Here is a 12,257-nt window from a genome sequence, read left to right as displayed (position 1 = left end):
TGCCAGAGGCAATCTCTGGATAAAAATTGCTGGGAATTACAAGTAGAGATGGTGCTATTCCACTCAGGTCCTGCTCTTGGGCTTCTTATAGACTTCTGGCTTGCCACTGAGAACAGGCCGGGTCTTTGGTCCAGCAGCAGTTTTCTTACATTCTTAAGGTGAGATAACAAATACAGGATTCAGACATGAGTTACCTGACCAACACCTAAAGTTTTATGGGAAGAGATTGTTCCGATTATATGGAAAACTCTGTGCAATCCTTGAAAGTCTGGTTATCTAAACGCCTGCTTAGATGGATTTCATTTTGCTGACCTTTTCACCCTACACTGACCAGTTTGCATTAGCCAAAGTTATCCAATCAAAAGGAAATTATTGCATAAGGTGGCTCTGATTGGATATGACTCTACTGTTTGATTCTATTCTATTCTATTCTATTTGAGGGAATCTATTTGATTCCCTCCCTCCCTCCCTCCCTCCCTCCCTCTCTTTTCCCCCCCTTTTTTTCTTTTCTTCTCCTCCTGCGATGAGGCTACATTTTAATATTTTAATGTTCCATTATTTTAATGTATTTTATTTTGTTTTTAAGTTTGTAATCATTCATCTTGTTTTTATTATTGCTTGTAAGCCGCTCTGAGCCCGGTCTTGGCTGGGGAGGGCGGGGTATAAATAAAAAATTATTATTATTATTATTATTATTATTATTATTATTACTGTAAACCTCAAATGAATTATTGGTAAAACAATTAAAAACAGCTATTCAAAACAACATTCAAAAGTAAAACCAGTGATAAACTACAATCAGATAAAAACAGACATCTGTGTAGAAGCACAGTTGTACAGCTTGATAAAATTTATTATTATTATTATTATTAAGGGATCCTGACGGTTATCTAGTCCAACCCCCTGCAATGCAGGTTTGTCTAACCAAAAATACTTTTAGCAGGCGCTGAAAAGGGTACAGTGAAGATGCCTGCCTAATGTCAACCAGCAGCGAGTTACAAAGTTTAGGTGCTGCCACACTGTAAGATTGATTTCTTACAATTGTCATGCAACTGTAACTGACCCACTGGGTATTTGGGTAAACGTGTGGAACTGAAATTCAGCTTCCACTGACAACAGTGGGGTTTCAGTGTAGACCAGCACAGGTATGAAACCAGGAGAAAGAGAGGCTGTGGGGAAAACGAACACCTTTAACTATTGGTCTTGGTAACAAAAATAATACAGAAGAAACAGATCCGGCTAGAAACCCTGGCCCTTAAACTCACGTGCCTCTGGGCACGTGCAGAGTGACCCGCTCCTTTTCTGAAGGGCACCGTTTCTAGTTTCTGTGGCTGCTGCTCTAAAAAGCGTGTTATGCGCAACACGTGAGAAAAGAACAACACCTGACCCTTCCTCCTCCCCGTGTCTCCATCTTCTTTTCGCTGGCAATTAGCGCAAAAAAAAAAAAAAAAATTAACTGTCTCGCCCAGCCCCTCAAGTTATGACCGGATGTGAGACCTTTCGCCAATTCCCAGGAAGAAAAAAAAACCCCACTCGCGTCACTTGTTACATAACCGCTTCATTAAATGGAGGAAAAAGGCGGGACGTCGCCCTCTCCGCCTGAGCTAAAATGGCGCCAACATCCGTCACCTTTTCCTCAAAAAACAACCACACACCGCAGGGACCGCCTCGCCCATTGGCCAATTTAAGGAGGTCCCTCTTCCTCATTGGGGCAGACTGTTTTTCTCTTGTCTCTTCTTGGCGCTGTTTGGCTAAGCGTTCCATCACTCTGAAACGCGTCTTTCCCTCACCATTCTCTCTGCGGAAGCTGATTGGCTACATTCCGTGTCATTCCCCGCATTATCCCAGGCCTCCCCAAACCCACTTTGCGAAACGGTCTTGTGGGCGGAGGGGAGAGCCTCAGCCGTGATTGGATTACAGGCAATTCAATCACGAGTTAAGCCGCACAAGTTCATCACGCCCGTTCAGGCCTCAGAACCCCCCCTCCCGCGATTGGCCGTAGGCGCCGCCTGTTATTAGCTTTGCCTCCTGCCCGCCCCACTCGGAACAGCTAGTTCAGAAGAGCTTTCGGCCAAGCCCCGCCTCCCACGCCCTCCCGCCATTTGGGTGGGGCCTCGCCTAGAGGCGTTTCCCGAAAGGCCTACCGCCGCGGAGCTTTTCGTAAATTACTCCTTCTCCTCTCTCACTTCCCCCTCCCGCCCCGCGACAAAACCCCGCCTCGTTTCCGCCCTAATGGCCGGGCGCCACGCCACTCACGGCTAACCTCCGCCTCCCGCCATCCCTTCCCGGCTCCGTGATTGGGCGCCGCGGCAGGAGGCGTGCCCTCGAGTTCGGGGCCGTGTCGGCGCCAGCTCCCTCCCCTCGCCAACCCTTTGGCGGTCACCGGTGGGGTTAGGCTGCCTCGTCACCGACTTCGCTGCCCCCCGCCCCGCCCACCCCTCTGGCGCCACTTGGGTTCGCCTCCCCCCGTCGGCCAACATGAGCGGTAAGGACGGGACCATCGCGGGCGGGGGGCGCCGCCTCCCTCCCCGCGCCCCGCCCCGCCCAGCCCCCCGGGCGGAGGGACCCGGGCGGGGGAGGGGTAACGAGCCCGGCTGAGGGGAGGGCAAGGCGGGCGGGCGGGAGCCGCCGAGGGCAGGGGAAGCCCTTCGGGGAGGGGCCCGCGGGGCTCGTGCATTGGGGGGTGGAGGAAGCGCAGCTGGAGGAGGGCGGCAAGTCGCCTCAGGGACCAGGGCAGGGCCCAGCGCGCGGGTGTGCCGGGGGGGGGGTGTCCAGGGCGGGACCAGGTGGGGGCAGGAATACGGCTGGGGGTGGGAATTTCCCGGCGGGAAGGAAGGAGCAGCCTCCGCCGTAGCAGCAGCCGCAGCCGCTCCTTCTCCTCCTCCTCCTCCACCACCGGAGGAGCCTCCGTCGCCGTGCGGCCCAAAGCCGTGAGGCAGAATCTGGCGCTTGTCTCTCGGGGGGTGTGTGTGTTTAAAGGAAAGGGCAAATAGGTTTCCTTCACTGCGCGACTTGAGCTGGGGCTCAAGCTGCGGTCATTCTCAGAGTAACCGAGGTTAGTGAAGGAGCGGCGGGGCGTTCCTGAGCATGTGCAGAGTTGCTTTCCCTCGCGCGTGGGTTTCCCTCACGAGGTTGCCCGCATGGGGCGGGGGCGGGGGGGGGGAGGGCGGCAGGAGTAAGTATAGCTGGGCTAAGCACTTTGCTTCCGAGGTGGAGCAGGAGGGTGGTGGGTTCGATCCCCACGTTGGGCGAAAGATTCCTGCATTGCAATGGGGTTTGGGCTGGAGAGCCTCGTGGTCCCTTCCAACTCTGCGATTTGGTTGACAGAAACTCAAGAGAGGCCTAGGCCCATATGCCAGACACACATCTCCTAAATACAGGAAGGCAGTCTTCAGTAACTTACTGCTGGTTGTTTTCTAAAACGATCCCACGCACACTTGGATTTCCCAGATAATTTCTCCTGTGCTGTCTTTTCCATAAACTGTTTGGGGCCTTAAAACAAGGTTGTATTCACTTGGAACTCTTCAATGATTAGGACTTGAAACTTTGCTTGGCAAGCTTTGCTATACACTAAGTATGCAAGGCTTAGAGCGGTGCAGAGCTCCTTGTTGGGTCAACTGCAAGTCAGAAGTTTGCATAACTCCTGCGCCACTTGGGACTGACTCATGCAGCTGCTTCCCCAGGTCCAGACAGATGATTTTTTAAAAAAAAATGGCTTCATACCTGAAAGGTATGAAGGGGGTTCCAGGGTATCTTGATACATCACTACCAAATAAAGAAGTGTGTTTCAGCAAGGGGGATACCTTTTTTCTTATAGTGGCATGCCACTGAAAATTAAAATTTTAGTGACATGTTGTGAGGAAGGCTGTTAAAAATAGGCTTGATAATTCCCCTTGGGGGCAAACCCCCCCCCCAAATATGCAGATGTAAAGGGCACTCTGAGAATACTGGGTGGTATTCCCAACTGAGTTTTAAATACTGAAACACGGAAAAAGCTGTTCGTGTTGTATATGGTAGTATGGGAGCACAGAGTCTATTGGATCTGCTAAGAAGATTGTTTTCCACCTGGCTTTCAGCCTGAGTTGTTTGCCAGATTTGCTATTTAATGTGTGTCTCTAGAGCTTGAAAAATTGCTTCTATACCAGTAATGAGGAGGAAGTGATCCTTGTGGTGCAAGAGATATGACAATCCTTGAGTCACAATTTCTTTGCCTAGCCTGCTTTATGTGGTGGTTGTGAGTTTGTACACCAACAATTATGATTAACAACAGCTTGGTTCAGTGAGGAGAGGCCATCTTATTTTCACATATGTGACAGCAGGTCCTCCTCCCACTACCCTGCCACCACCATCTGACTTAATTTTTCATTGATGATACATGATGCATATCACCCCTTTCTGGTATGTTGGTTGGTGCCCTTTAAAGGCTAACTGAGATGTTATTGTTGTATTTGTACCCTGCCCTTTCTTGAAGGAGTTCATGATATCATTCCTTCTCATCCTCTGAACAGTTCTGTGAGGTATGTCAAGCTGAGACTTGTTCAGGGATGCTCATAAACTTTGTAGCTAAGCAGGAATTGGAGTATGGGTCTTCCTGGTCCAGTCCCAGCACTGTTCACTACACACTAGTGCTGTCTGTTTTCTCTAACATCTGCCCCACAACACACTCTCTTCCTTCTGCTCCCCCACCCCCAGACCTTAACTGAAGGTTAGCTCTTCAGGGTGCTAGATGCTTTTCAGCACATTTTCCAAAGGCAAGGTACTTATATTTTCCATTATCCAATACAACACCAGGTGCTTAACCATAATACTTTGAGTTGTCTGCAGTGAAGTGAATTACTTAACAGTAACTAAGAATGCTGAAAGTCCCTATTTTTTAAATCTGTATTTTCAAACTGTGTTCTTCCTCCTGGTAGAGCTGCTTGCTTTGTCGTACGTGTTTGACCATTCTGTCTTCACTCTTTTCTTTTTTCCTTCCTGCACCCCCAATTCCCATGCAGACCATGATATTTCAGAAGAAATGGTTATTGTCAAAACTGAGAAGGTAGAAGAAAGCTGCAGTAATGATGGACGGAACTGTGAGGGCCAGGTAAGTGTGGGTTCTAAAATAGGCAACGGTTTCTGTTTGTATGCGGGGAGCTTTGAAGAATATTATGATGAAACGTTCTCATTTTCAGTTTCATTGGATGTAACCGTTTCAGCTACTCATGAACATGCTCTAAAATCTTAGAATTCTTGCAGCCTTTTGTGCTTGGAGACTGAGTAGGGGGGGAAATAGAGCAGTGTTTGCAGTCATAGAAGATGGTGTGTTAATTAAAGGCTGCTCCTCCAAATTCTAGCAGTGCCCCTGTGAGCTTTATAATTTGAACTTCCTCATTTAAGAATTGTTGGACTGTGCAGCTGTCTTGCCTTTGGTTTGTGGGCCTGATCAGAAGCCTGTGGGAGACCAGCAAGCAGGATTTGAGCACAAGAAGATGGCTTCCAGCACCTGGTATTTAGAAGTATTGCTTCCGCCAACTGTGGAGGCAAAGCATAGCCATCTTGGCTAGTAGCCTTTCATAGTCCCATCCTCCATGAATCTACCTACTGTAATCCTCTTTTAAAGCCATCTAGGTTGGTGGCCATCACTGCCTCGTGTGGGTTTTGAAGGCTGTTTGTGATTGAAAGTCACACCATGGTGGAGGATGTATTTGTTAGAAATCTTCTTGGAGGTGAAAGCTGTTCTCACTGCAGCTGATCTGTACTGTGCTTGTGAGTCCGATGTTTGCAGTCTCTGCTGCTTGTAGTGGGTGGCTCAACAGCTTCCAATAGGCTGTCTTGCTTGTATGCTCCTCCTTAGCTTTTCCTGTTTTGTACAAACCCCTGGAAAGTGAGGCAAGTGCCTGACTCCTCCTCTCTCTGTCTTGTGTTTCCTGATAGGAGTCCCAGCCTTCCCCTCTGGCTTTGCTGGCTGCAACATGCAGCAGGATTGAATCTCCCAATGAGAATGCTGATGGATCACAGGGACAACAAGGAGGCTCAAATGAACTGGACCTCACTGCTGCAACTCATATCTCCCAGAATGCAAATGGTTGGCAACTAATTTCTACTCCCTCTGGGACTTCTGACTCCCCCAGAGACCAAGGGAACACAAGCAATGATGAGAATGATTCGTCATCCAAAAACCGACCTGCTACCACAGGGCAGTATGTGGTTACTACCACCCCTAACATGCAGGGCCAGCAAGTCCTCACGGGCTTGCCAGGAATGATACCCAGTATTCAGTACCGGGTGATTCCCCAGTTTCAAACTGTGGATGGCCAACAGTTGCAGTTTGCCACCACCCCTACCCAAGTCAGCGTCCAACAGGATGCCAATGGCCAATTGCAGATCATCCCTGGGACGAACCAGCAGCTCATTGCAAATCAGTCGGGGACAGGCAATATCCTGGCTGCCATGCCAAATCTTCTGCAGCAGGCTGTCCCCATTCAGGGAGTGAATGCCCTGTCAGGGCAGACTCAGTATGTCACTAATGTGCCACTGGCTTTGAATGGCAATATCACTTTGTTGCCTGTCAATAGCATTGCAGCCAGTTTGGCACCCACTTCTCAGTCGGTTACTCTAAGCACCTCTGGCTCTAGCGAGAGTGGCTCTCAACCAGCAACATCTGGCGCCTCTGTCAGTTCCTCCAGCACGGCTGTGTCCCAGGCCAATTCTGCCGCTTTCTTTACCAATGCCAACAGCTACAATACCACTACCACAACAGGTAATTTGAGCATCATGAATTTTTCCACCAGCGGCACTCTGGGAACAAACGTTCAGGTGCAGGCGCCTCAGAGGACAGGAAGTGCTCAAAATACTGATGCTCTGCAGTTGGCTGGAGTGACAGTCCAGCAAGGGCAGCAGAAAGATGCTGATCAAAACCAGCAGCAGCAGCAGCAGCAGATCCTGGTGCAGCCTCAGCTTGTTCAAGGAGGGCAAGCTGGCCAGACTTTTACTACCCAAGATGCCTTGCAGAACCTGCAGATCCAGGCTCTCCCCAATGCTGGTCCAATCTTTATTCGAACACCCACTATGGGGCCAAACGGGCAGGTGAGCTGGCAGACGATTCAGCTGCAGAATCTCCAGGTTCAGAACCCTCAAGCTCAGACAATCGCCTTGGCTCCCGTGCAAGGAGTCTCCCTGGGGCAGACAGGGAGCACCAACACGACACTGACCCCCATCGCTTCTGCCTCTCTACCCAGTGGCACCGTCACTGTAAATGCCGCTCAGCTTTCCTCTGTGCCAGGCCTTCAGACCATTAACCTGGGGGCCCTGGGATCTGGGATCCAGCTTCATCAGCTGCAAGGGCTTCCACTCACTATAACAAATGCCACAGGTAAGTGGGAGATTTTAGCAAGGCAAGGTTGCTAAAGCAAGGTTGGGGTTGAGATCAGTTTCTATTTTAGAAGGGCAAGTTTCTGCCCTTCATTGCTAGTGGAAATGCATTGGAAGTGTCAGTGCAAACATGCTGAAGATTGCAAATGAGGACACAAACTACAAAACTTACAGTTGCATTTCCAGTTCTGAAAATGTATCAGAATTTTCAAGGCTTTGCCGTATTATTACGATATGCCTAGTTGAGGGTTGTTTCATATTTGAGGACCACTGTTTCAGAAAGTTTAAAAAATGTAGAATGTCCATATCTTGCAGTATACTATAGCACTAATGCCAGTTATAATAACATCATAAATTTACGTTGGGACCTTCCATACGGAAGACTATTTATTACTTCTCATTTTCTTTCACTAATAATAATAATAATTTATTCTTTATACCCTGCCCATCTGGCTGGGCTTCCCCAGTAATATTCTAGGTAGATTTAGATGGCTGTTAATGCTATGATGGCTGCCTGCCTATAAATATACTTTATAATGCTTGCGACTGTGTAGAGAGCTGGCCATTTCTGGAGTGACCAGCTAAGTGGCAAAGCAGATCTGGCACACTCCCAGCAACCATTTTTGAAATAATGGGGTTGTGGAGGAGTGTTAAAAAATGCTTCTCTTACTTATTTCTCCACAGAAGCTCCTTTTGTGTAGTATGATCTCATGTAGCTGCAAAATGTGTAAATACCAAATCTGAACCCAACACCTAGATCTTTTCCATCCAGTCACTTCCCTCCTTCCTGATAGTGATGACCGGATGGAAAAGACCCGCAAGTTTGGCTGGATCCACAAAGCTGCAGCGCGCGCGCACACACACACACACACACACACACACACACACCCCACAGTATGATTAAGTAGTGCTACAGGGAAACACCTTCCACCCAGCTGCAGAAAATGTCCAAAGTAAACCCCTGCCCCCAAGATCTACAGAGATAGCTCAGTGTCTTAGGCTTCGCCATGTTTGGAGGGTCTGAGGGCATGGGGAGAAATTGATGCCATAAGTGATTGGCTCTCCGCCTGGTTGCATTAACCAAGCTGTGGTTTATTTATTCTTTTTGAGGCTCCCTGTGTACAATCAGTCGTTTAAATGTGGAATTTCCCTCCCCTTTGTTCATGTAACGTAACAGTATAACACAAGATTTATAAATACAGCCACTGGTTAGGGATCCAGTCACTGTGTTCCCGTTTTCTGAGATCACTGTTTCCAGAGTTCACTGAGGATGCTTTATGCATTGTTAACTCCTCCCTTGCTCAGTGATATCAGTGGATGGCAAAGAATGTGCAAGTAAAACCCTTGTGGCCTGGGAATTCAGGATTGCACATAGGGAATAGGAATAAGAGAAATTCCAGAAGCTGAAGAGGAGGGGTGGGGGAAAAGAATAAACATGCTGTGTTGAGTCACAAATGCCAATGAGCTCAGAGTAACACTCAAATAAGTGTGTCCAGGGTTGTAGCCTAGCTGTGTTACATTCATTCTTGTGACGTGATGTGGAATTCAAAAGATCTGAAACCATAAGATAATAGATATTTATTACATTAACTTTAGGATTAGACCTCTGGGACTTGGAAGGAGCAGAATTGAATCTTTAAAAATGAATAAATTGTATGCTGTTGACACAGGGCTAAACTTCATGTTACAGTGAAGCTTAGTATTTAGAGTTCCTAACATAATTCCCCTTTTCTAAAGTCTGAGGTATGGGCTGCTGAGAGGGGGATATAATCTCCCCTATACCTTAGTGCAGGCACCCCCAAACTCGGCCCTCCAGCTGTTTTGGGACTATAGTTCCCATGATCCCTGACCACTGGTCCTGTTAGCTAGGGATGATGGGAGTTGTAGTCCCAAAACAGCTGGAGGGCTGAGTTTGGGGGTGCCTGCCTTAGTGTTACTCAGCTATTACTCACACACCTCAGCTGCTGTTGATTATAAGTGGAAAAACTTGTGGACTTCAAGTGGTTTAATCCAAAAAGTTTTCCTCTCTGAGGAGGAGCTCCAGGGGGACGATTGGAGGGGAGTGCTGCTTTTACTGAAAAAAGATTATGTCCTTCGCCAGACCTTGATAGTCAGATAGTCCAAGGATAGACCACATGTCACTGTGATGCTCTTTGTTGTTGTAGATGTCTGACCTATGTCTTCAGTCATAGAAACAAAATAATGTGTGAACCAACAGCTCATTGTCCTTGGCCATGACTACTCCCAGGATCTGTAATGCTTAAACAGGGATGGGGAATCATTGCATCTGCAGATGTTTCTGGACTCCCAACTTACATCGCCACTGACTGTTAGCCATTCTGGCTAGTGCTGATTGGAGCTGGAGCCCAGTAACATCTGGAGGGCCAAAGGTTCCGTACACTTGCTCTGAAACATGCATAGAAATCAAGGAAGGTTGCTATTGCTAAGATGTAGCTGGTAGGTGCATTGCCCTCATGAATGCAGATGTGGGTATAAATAACACTAGGTTGCAATGCAGCCCAGCCTCAGCCTGCCTGTTACATATGATAGGTGTCAGGTTGTGGGTAATAACTGTGGGTTTTGGTGTCACATTATCTGCAAATACAACCCTTGTTTTGCATTTGCATTTCTTAAAAACGAGAATAAAGTGTTTTAGCCCTTTTGGTTGTAGACAAAATAAACCCTAAAGCCGTGGTGACCAAACTTGGCCATTCAGTTGTTCTGGGATTACAATTCCCATAATCCCTGGCCACTGGTCCTGTTAGCCACTGGGAGTTCTAGTCCAAAAACAGCTGGAGGGCCAAATTTGGCCACCACGGAAGTGTCTGACCTTAAGTTTTCCAGTAGTACAGGCATGTCCAAAGTCTGTTTCGGGGGGCCTAATTCGGCCCGCCGGTCAGTTTAATCCGGCTCCTGTGGCAGTTTATTTCGTGGGTAAAATCCTAAAAAACCCTCAACAACTTCAACCCTAAAAAAAAAGGTTAACAACTTCAACCCTTAAAAAAAGGTCAAAAACTTTGGTTGGCCCTCAGAGCCCTTCACTTCATCAAATCTAGCCCTCTTTTAAAAAAGTTTGGACACCACTGGTCCTGAGCTGTGCAGTTTCCATCTCTTTCTCCTACAAGTCTCTTAGGCAATTGGGCAAAGGATAGTTGTGTGAGCTAAGTTGATATTTGAACTAGGAATGGCTGACTCATAGCTGACCCCCCACCAGTTGGTGACATTAACCATTCAGATTCATAATCAGTCCAGCAGAGACAGGGCATTGCATACAGCAGCCTTTGCCAACTGGGTGCCCTCCGGATATTTCAAACTACAGTTCCTATCAGCCCCAGAACCATATTGGACAGGCCAACTCCATCAGGCCTCCTTGCTTACTCCATCAGTTCTGGGGTGAGAGACCAGCTCCATCAGGCACCTTCTTGCCCCTGAACTGTGACAGCTGGTCATCATAGGAACAACTGTTGAATAACTGGTGCCTTAGTTCAGGTTTAGATTTTCTTCTTCCGTCCCTGTTCCTCTTCCCTTTAGTGTCACTTTTTTATTGTAAGCTTGTGGGTAGGGCATGGGGTACAAATGCTTTAAGTAAATTAATAAGATAAAGGAGATTTTTACGCAGCTATACAGTGTGGAGGTAGTTTGAATGTATATTTAGAAAGACAAAGGAAGGATGCAGTATGGCTATGATATCACTCTTGAAATGTGTAGCATTCAGAATGGCACAAAGGCTGCCATTTGTTACAAAGGGCCACTGGTGAGCAAAAAACATGATTCTGTTGCAAACAGTCTACTCTTAAGACAGTAGATTAAAAACAAGACCATAGATTTGTATAAAGGTACTCTAAAACTAGCTGTTGGCACTCCAAATGTGCAGCCTTGTTTTGAAAGAGATCTAATACTGCTTGGGAAAAGTAATTCTGTTTAGAAAGCCTGTCTTGTTTGTTTTTGCTCCTATTTTGCATTGGTTTCTGGGAATGGTGCATGTTTAAACATTAAGTAGTGCATTTGAAAAGAAGTCTCTCCAGTGAGTTGGAGAACCAGAGAATGATTTTTAAGTGTTGCCTAGTTTAGCTTCTCTTTCTTTCACAAAGGGTAATTAAGCTGCTTTGGGGAAACTGTTTTTGTAACGTGCAGAACTGCAGGTGAGGTTTTTGTTCTTGGCATCTTTCCACATAGCCGCTTGTTTGCAAATGTGTCCCTCATTAGTAGTCATGGTTTAGTGTATATCCTGCTTCTCTCACATTGTGGTGTATCAGATTTTCATGCTGAGAGGGCTAGATTATTATAAGAATATTGTGTCCTCAAAAATACGTTGAGGCAATCTGAACTCTGCACCAAGAAAAGTGAAATTCTGTAGCCCACAAAAATGGCATATTTACTTAATTTATTTTTGATTAACAGTTTCTCATTCTGCAAATCGTGGGCAAGGATGTTTCCAGGGCAGTAAAGTTCTGCCTTCTGACCACAGGAAGCCATATTGAGCAATTCCTCTGGCTGCTGAGATTTCAGCAGGCATTGCCCACACACTTCAAACATATCTTCACAGCCGTAAGGGGTAGATTAAAACACCTTTAAAAAAAAGGGGGGGGGAGCTCAGCTCCCTACAAAGCTGAATTCAATGCCCAGTGCCACATTGCCACTTTTCTGCATTCCTGCATGTGCACAGCCCGTTTTGAGCCTACTGAATGTGATGATAGATTATGGGGTAGTTGAGAACAGGACATGGTTGTTGTGCCTCCAGTACATGCCTTCTTTTGGTTTCTTTGAATGCTTGACACAGTCTTTCATGTTTATAGCTGCTTTTAGCCGTTCATTTCCTTTCCTCTTCTCTGACTTCCATTGGAGTTGCCAGCATCCTATTGCCCTGATGCAGGGTTTCTCAACTTGGGTTTCCAGCTGTTTTG

General features: G+C 47.1%; 1 protein-coding gene across 3 annotated transcripts in view; it reads left to right on the top strand.

The window, feature by feature from the left end:
• Positions 1-2,353: 2,353 nt before the first annotated feature.
• Positions 2,354-12,257, top strand: part of SP1 (Sp1 transcription factor) — a 28,733-nt gene continuing 18,829 nt past the window's right edge. The window contains exons 1-3 of one of the 3 annotated variants that reach the window (XM_081848604.1): positions 2,354-2,485; positions 4,998-5,086; positions 5,917-7,354. In XM_081848604.1, the coding sequence (XP_081704730.1) occupies positions 2,479-2,485; positions 4,998-5,086; positions 5,917-7,354 (1,534 nt within the window). In that variant the 5' untranslated portion in view covers positions 2,354-2,478. Of the gene's footprint in view, positions 2,486-2,878; positions 3,056-3,184; positions 3,731-4,997; positions 5,087-5,916; positions 7,355-12,257 lie in introns of those variants that run through there. The other 2 variants (XM_081848605.1, XM_081848603.1) reach the window with 2 other exon arrangements.

This window comes from Podarcis erhardii (genome assembly GCF_964252035.2).
Source record: "Podarcis erhardii genome assembly, chromosome: 2".
Taxonomy (NCBI): domain Eukaryota; kingdom Metazoa; phylum Chordata; class Lepidosauria; order Squamata; family Lacertidae; genus Podarcis; species Podarcis erhardii.
This window is presented reverse-complemented; position numbering and strand designations above follow the sequence as displayed.